The 7,500-nt window shown below is 32.7% G+C and overlaps 1 protein-coding gene and 1 long non-coding RNA gene across 2 annotated transcripts; one reads left to right on the forward strand and one right to left on the reverse strand.

Annotated features, from left to right (window-relative positions):
- Window positions 1-1,879: 1,879 nt before the first annotated feature.
- On the reverse strand, window positions 1,880-3,911 carry LOC133816707 (uncharacterized). Its single transcript, XR_009885422.1, has 5 exons — window positions 3,682-3,911; window positions 3,394-3,507; window positions 3,026-3,278; window positions 2,325-2,449; window positions 1,880-1,943 (listed from the first exon to the last, which is right to left on the reverse strand). It is a non-coding gene; the product is annotated as an uncharacterized LOC133816707 (long non-coding RNA).
- A 2,210-nt stretch (window positions 3,912-6,121) lies between these two features.
- Window positions 6,122-7,033, forward strand: LOC133815537 (uncharacterized). Its single transcript, XM_062248367.1, has 2 exons — window positions 6,122-6,239; window positions 6,342-7,033. Exons 1-2 carry the CDS (start codon window positions 6,122-6,124, stop codon window positions 7,031-7,033), a joined length of 810 nt encoding a protein of 269 aa, XP_062104351.1.
- The last annotated feature ends 467 nt before the right edge of the window (window positions 7,034-7,500 follow it).

Below are 7,500 nucleotides of genomic sequence, written 5' to 3' on the forward strand. Positions count from 1 at the left end.
AAGCAAAAATCTGAGATCAAGAGTTTTATCCCAAAGAGCCTTTCAAAAACATGAAATAAAATAAATAAAAAGTAATAAGTTTATATGCTTAAATCCTTGTTTTGAAGAATTATGTTGTTTGTGCTGATGATCGTTTCGGGGATCTTGCACAGTTTTTCAAGTATAACTTTGACTTTCTTATTTGTTCCAAGAATCTCTCCAAGCTCCTGTCTCCTAACTGATTCATCAACTCATGCAATATCAACAGCAAAGATTTAGCGGACAGGCTTATGATCAATGTCTATCACATCCATGCAACCCTCATACCTATCAAACAGAAGATGGCAGGTATTTAAGTATAAAACCATGGTGTCAATGTATCCTACATAGGAGTAGAAAAGATATCAGTATAAATTGTCACAGGTGTTAGTCCAGTACACATGAAATTTTAATAAAATTATTGAGCATTTTTTCTCAACTTTGTTCCCTCCCTTCATTTCTGTGATTTGAAGTTTTGAACATCAAATTTTGAGCAGATTAATATGAACTAAACAGCTAGAGACTTAGCCAGAAACAAAACTGATGAGCTTCTTTTGATAAGTACATGCATCCAAACATGGCCTTGACAATCACAACCCTTATTAAATACAGAATAAAGAAATGCATCCCTGTAAACCAGAAGAAATTTATCTAGTATCTCACTGGAAGAATTTAAGGGGGGCTCTAAGGCCACCTGGATGGCCTTAGACCACATAAAAAATTATGAAATACATTCCATTTGTTTTTATACTTTATTGCAATTGGGAAAAAAAAAGATATATGTTACATATTAGAATCACTTACTGCAATATTGAGGAAACTACAGGACATTTCAAACTGCATTCCGATGCAGTGGTTGAACGGCTATCACAGTATATGATTCTATCACACTAAGCTGGAATTCGCTTCTTTTCACCCGAATCATACCCTACAAAAAGATAATTTACAAACAAGTCAATTATTTCTGGAAGCTTTTTATCAGCCTCAGTGAAAAGCTCTATAGCAGGAACGAGAGCCCACCTACAAGATTTTTTTTACCTGCTAAACACCTTATTAGAAGAGATACAAACTACCTTAACCACCCCTCTCTCAAATAGTTCAATTGGCATAAGATATACCATCTAATCGATACTTAAGATCACCAAGAAATATGACCATGTCTGCCTCAGATAATTCAGGCATCCCTTCAGCAGAGTAGGCAACACCAGTCTGTGAAGACAACAATGCTTCATAAAATGAACTGAAACTATTTAACTTTGAAAAAAAAAAAACTCAGACCAATTTAGCATGCTACAGTGATGATATGTACATACAGTTGTATTTCGAAGCACTTGAGCAGCACATGAAGCACTAGCTGCAACAGGAAGGACCAATGGCAATCCAGATCTATAAACAAGCCAAAATAAATACATTGAGAAGACAAGCGAACTAAACAAGAATAGGTACAATATTGTACTGGAAGCGGCATTGAAGAGATTAGTTGGTCAATTGAAGGACATTGTCCAATATACATGATCAAAGTCTGCATTGCGACGATTAACCGCTTCTAGATGTGCATCGAAGTGATAGTTAACAAAGCACATTATTCGATAATACACTCTCATCCTCAAACCAAAAGCTCCCTAAAAAAAAAGTCATCAATTTCTATTTAGACAAAAGGCAGTTCACATATTTACTTATGTTGAGTATATGCATCAGCAGGCATGAACATATATAGATATATAAGCCAAACGGAAACCATAAAGAAACCTTTTGGAAACCATCAAGTCTTTGAATGAATAAAAGTAACAACAATGTATGCATCACAATCATGTCATTCAAATTAACATAAAGAGCCTACCTTATTACCAATGGCATGCCCAAAGCCACAGAGAACTGCTGCTGCATCAACATCTCCAACATAGGCTCTAATATCAGTTCTCACCCTAAAGAATGACATTCAACAATCATTAATGAAAAATCTTAACTGACAAAGAGACCATAACAAGATTAAGTAGGACGAATGCAAAAGCATTGAAGGGAAGAACAAAAAAATCTTAAATATAAGGTTTCTATCCTTATTCCTGAGAAAATCTAGTTCAAGACAAACAAACTAAAAATTATCCACTTGATTTTAAGAAAGTAAGAAACAACTGAGTTCACTTGAGATACATTTATTAATAGGTTAAAGAATTGAAGTTATTAAGGAGTTAATCAAACACGACACTTAAAAAATTGTGATGCAAAATTAAGTCTCTACATTTGAGACATTGAAAAAATAATAACAATAACAATTCACAAAAGAGTTTTTGATAGAAAATACCAACCATGCAGCAATAAGCAAGCCTGCTAACTGCCTAGAACCAACTCGTTCAAATGTTGATCCTTCATCCAATGTTTTGTCAATCATATCCAGCCACCACTGCCCAACAGAACTCCCCTCAAGACCTACCTGCAGTCAGGAAACAAGAAAAGTCATTATAAAGAAACATATATTTTATGCGCTAAAAAAACAAAAGAAATAAATAATCATAAATCATGTTTGTATTCCATGTATTAATTCCTTTAATTAATTCTAAGAAAAAAAGGCTCGTGATTAGTTGAACATTCACCTCTCATTTTCATTGCATAATTATATTTTATTCTTTTCCCAGCAATCAGCAATCAAATTATTCTTAGATTTACATATTATATTCCATGGGTAAAAGTGCTTAATGGAAGCATTAAAGTAACAAAGTTAGCAGATAAACAAATAACATTTACAATTTTACTTACCCACATATATAAAAGTACAACTTATGATTAAATTCAGTGTCTAAGATATTGGCTTCAATCATGTTCGTTCAAAAATCATCAGGAACATATTGTGCCCATAATATAAGTTATGATTGGTCAAGAACTTCACAAAAAATTATTTGAAAATGTCATCCTATATTCATATTGTAAGAGTTAAAAAAGAAAAAAATCCACCCAAACTATTTTTAGACGTGATGAAAGCAAATAATGGGAAGCGGGAATGTAGGCGTACCATAATGCAAAGGATAAATAACCAGCAGTCCACACTTTGGCTCTGGAATCATCAGATAAGAGGTACTTGACATCGGAATTAAAGACGTTGACGAAACCATTTGCAGCAAGTTGGCCCCTTGGGTCAATGAAGGACCTCTCTACAAGTAGTACATCCATGGGCCTTTCTTCAACAGTTAAAGACAAAGATCTTTCAATAGCTTCCCAAGGCCATATCTTAATAACACTAGCCTCTGAACCCGACCACAGGTCTCCTGGAACAGCAAAAGTCTAGACAAAATTTTCTTTAAGCCAAAGAAATAAAATTTGGGCAATAAAAAATGTAAATGATAAAGTTAAATCATAACACTGTGGATCCAGTTGAGGTACCATATGCTGTGATAACGAGAGAGAGAACGAGGCCTCTATGAGCCTGCCACGACAAGCTTTCCTTGAAATTGGTTCGAGTTCCAGAAGCACCAGCATCCTTGAAATTGGTTCAATCTACTGATGAATTCTTAAGTAAAATTTTCATATATCTGAAGCTAATGTCAAATTTTTTTTCAATCAACATGAAAGGATATCCGTAAGAAAGTGAAAGTTCTCAATTAAATATATGGGATCAATACATATGCGACCAATTTTTAAAATGCCAAATGCAAGAAAACGGCTACTCACCTTTGCTTGCCGCATATACGCTTGCGCTACTGCCAAACCAGAAACACGGAGTCGACGAAGGTGATACACAGAGTCGACCACGTCGTGGTGGGCTGGCTGGTGGAGGCTGAACGGTTTCAACTGGAAGGTGGAGACTGTTTCGGCAGCTGGAAGGTGGAGGCTATTTCGGCTGGAAGAAAGAAAGAAGAAGAGGGAAAAGAAAGAAAGAAAGAGGGAAGAGGGAAGAGGGAAAAATTGAGGTTTGGGAGGAAAAAAATTTTAGGGGCTTAATCTTTTTTTAAATGGGAAATGCCGACACCCAATAGCGACAGCTAATAGGTGTCGACATTGCTCCTTAAAAAAGATTCATTTTCTCAACAGCTACATATTTTTACTATCGGCATTACTCCAATATGTTTTAATATAAAAAATATTTAAATATATATAAATAAATAAAATTATAACTAATAAATTTATATATTAAATTTTTTTATAATATTTTTTTAATTAATAAAACAACTCTTTCTTTAACAATATAAATTTTATAAATGTGTTAAAAAATAATATAGTTAATTTAATTTATAAATATGTTAAAGAATAATAGAATAAATTTTAATATAAAAATTATTATATAAATACAAAAGATAATAATATGAAAAATTTAGAATAAAAAAATCTAGTTTTATAAGTTTTTAATAATTTTTATAAATATATATTTACATAATTTAGTTTATTTTTAAAATTATACTATTGATTAATTTTTTTACAATATTTTTCCAATTAATAAAACAACTCTTTTTTAACTAATACAAATTTTATAAATGTGTTAAAGAATAATATAATTAATTTTATAAATATGTTAAAGAATAATAAATTTAAATTTTGATATAAAAATTATTATAAATACAAAAAATAATAATATGAAAAATTTAGAAACAAAAAAATCTAGTTTTAAATGTTTTTAATAAATACATAATTTTTATAATATATATTTACATAATTTAGTTTATTTTTAAAATTATACTATTCATTAATTTTTTTCCAAAATTTTTCCAATTAATAAAACAACTATATTTTAACTAATACAAATTTTATAAATATGTTGAAGAATTATATAGTTAATAATATATTTAATTTTATAAATATGTTAAAGAATAAAAAATATAAATTTTGATAAAAAAATTATTATAAATACAAAAGTAAATAAAAAATTTAGAAACAAAAAAAAATTAGTTTTAAAAGTTTTTAATAAAAACATAATTTTTATAAATATATATTTAAATAATTTAGTTTATATTTTTAAAATTATACTATTCATTAATTATAATTTTTTATTTAAATTTTGGCGACATTTTATGATTATCGGCATTGGACTTTGATTAATTGTCGGCGTTAGGGTCAATATCGACACATTTTAACTGTCGGCATTGGCCTCGAATTAACTGTCGGCGTTGGGCTCAATAGCGATACCTTTTAACTGTCGGCATTGGTGTAGAATTAACTGTCGGCGTTGGGGTCAATAGCGACACATTTTAACTGTCGGCATTGGTCTTGAATTAACTGTCGACGTTGGGGTCAATAGCGATAGTCAAAAGCAATGGTGACAGTTATTAGCTGTCGGCATTGGTCTCTATGCCTACAGTTTTTAATTGTCGGCGTAGAGTTCTGCTAAGCAACTACGACAGTCAACAGAGTTGACTGTCGTGGTTGGGTGTCGGGAAAGCCCAATTTTGTAGTAGTGGGAAGACAAAGACATTTGTCGTACTAAAAGACTCAAAGGAATATATGCATACATAATACATTGTCAACAAGTTTGGTCTGAATTATTTGTTCTGCATATATATGCATATAATATGTTCTTTGGTAATTAGAGTAATTTCAACATTGGAATTCATTACATTTTGGCCTCATTAGCTCTATTTGAATTATGGATTTCCTATAATGCAAAAATAATGATGTGAAATTACAAGAAATGAAAAAAAATCCCAATTTTTCATAAAATTTCATTTTCAACTTCTTGACATTTAATTTTATTTATTTAATTTGATTATCACAACTCCTTACTTTAATTAGTACTTTTAATTTGTTATATTCTTTTTAATTAAAGTTTCCTATCCATTTTTTTGAAAATCCAAAGAAGAAATTAAAAAGATTCAAAATTCTCTTATATATCTCGTGTGTTGCTACTTGCTTAGAAAGCTTGATTCGATCGACAACTAGCATGGTGACCTAGTAGACGTTGTTAAGATTAGTAATTTGTTAGTCCAACTGATTATTGTTGTAACAATGAGTTGTGCTGGATATTTTTGTCTGTTTTATTTAGCTTATTTATACTAGGCTTTGACTCTGTTTATGTTTATGTAAGAAGCTTTTACTCATATTCAATAAAGAAAAACCTCTTTTCCTTTTGAATATGGTATGAGGGGCAACCCCATTTTCAGGCTTTCTTTGAACCCTAAAAATGTCAGGAACAAGGTCCACCGGTCACAAGACCCCAAACATCCTTACACCACACAACCCTACTGCTTTTTCTTCTATTCCGACGACTCCACCGCCAATTTCAATTGCTATTATTCCTGGTCCTTCTAATTCTTCAACTCTGACCACCAATATCAATGGATGAAACATCATTGCAGCAAACTTATTTTCTCCTCTGCAATCACTATATCAACCTTCCTAAGATGATCCAAACCCTTTCCGTTTGGGAACAAGAGATCACCCTAATTTTTTCATTGTTCCATCCCCTCTCACAAGACAAGACAATTTTCAATCATGGAAACGAGTTGCCTCCATCTCCATCAGTGCCGAGAACAAAACTGCCTTCATTGATGGTTCTCTTCCCCGACCCCCTGCCAATGACGCCAACCACTCGTCCAAGGAGCAGTGCAATAACATGGTCATGGATTGGCTTCTTCCGTCTGTGTCCAAAGAAATCAAAGCAAGCATCATGTACAATGTTCGAGTTGTTGATATGTGGAATGATCTCCATGGAAGATTCAATCTAAGCAACAAACCATGGATTTTCCAGCTCAAGACCTCTATTCAAAGTCTCAAACAAGGTGATAACAATGTCAACACTTTGCCCAACTCACTGCTTTCTAGGATTAGCTTCAAGAATATCAGCCTTGCACTCCTTGCATTTGTGGTTGTTCTTGGGGAGCCATCTAAACTTCATGATTACTATACAATAGATCAAATCATCCAATTTCTAACTGGTCTCAGTGATTCATATAGGCAGATTTGGGCTCAAATCCTGTTATATGATCCATTTCCTTCGCTTCGGAAGGTATTTTCTTATGTTGTCCAAGAAGAAAGACAAAGATCTCTAGGTCTCAATCTTGCTCCCATCAATGCTGCAGCCCCTGTTTCATGATACGGTGAATCAAACCACATATTCAAGAACCAAGAAACAATGTCCTTCATGCTCTCATTGCCACAAAACGGGCCACTTGGCTTAGAAGTCCTACTTCCTCCATGGATTCCCACATGGATATGGTGCCAAAAGAAAATTTGAAGAAATCACCAAGCCTACAGTGAATGAAGCTCAAGCTTCTTCTTCTTTTTCAACTCCTGCTAGCTTGCTCAACTCACAATACAATTTGAGCCAACAACTCATATCCTTATTGAGTCAACAACTTCAACATCAGCCTTCTACAAGGAATCCCACCCAACCTTCAATTTCTCAAGTTTCTGGTAACCATTTTTATCCCTCTACTTGGATTATGGACAGCGGTGCTACTCACCATGTGTGCCATAACATTAGTTGCTTTTCTTCATTCAATGATACATTTGTTGCTAATTTTGTCACTCTTTCTAATAGACATCAAATTAGGATAAACA

This window comes from Humulus lupulus, chromosome 2 (assembly GCF_963169125.1).
Source record: "Humulus lupulus chromosome 2, drHumLupu1.1, whole genome shotgun sequence".
NCBI lineage: Eukaryota > Viridiplantae > Streptophyta > Magnoliopsida > Rosales > Cannabaceae > Humulus > Humulus lupulus.

Bases quoted from the DNA above. Each gene is read 5' to 3' on its own strand.
- LOC133815537 (XM_062248367.1), top strand. From the start codon at position 6,122: ATGTCAGGAACAAGGTCCACCGGTCACAAGACCCCAAACATCCTTACA. The intron at 6,240-6,341 runs GTCCTTCTAATT...AACCTTCCTAAG, and splicing joins TTCAATTGCTATTATTCCTG to ATGATCCAAACCCTTTCCGT.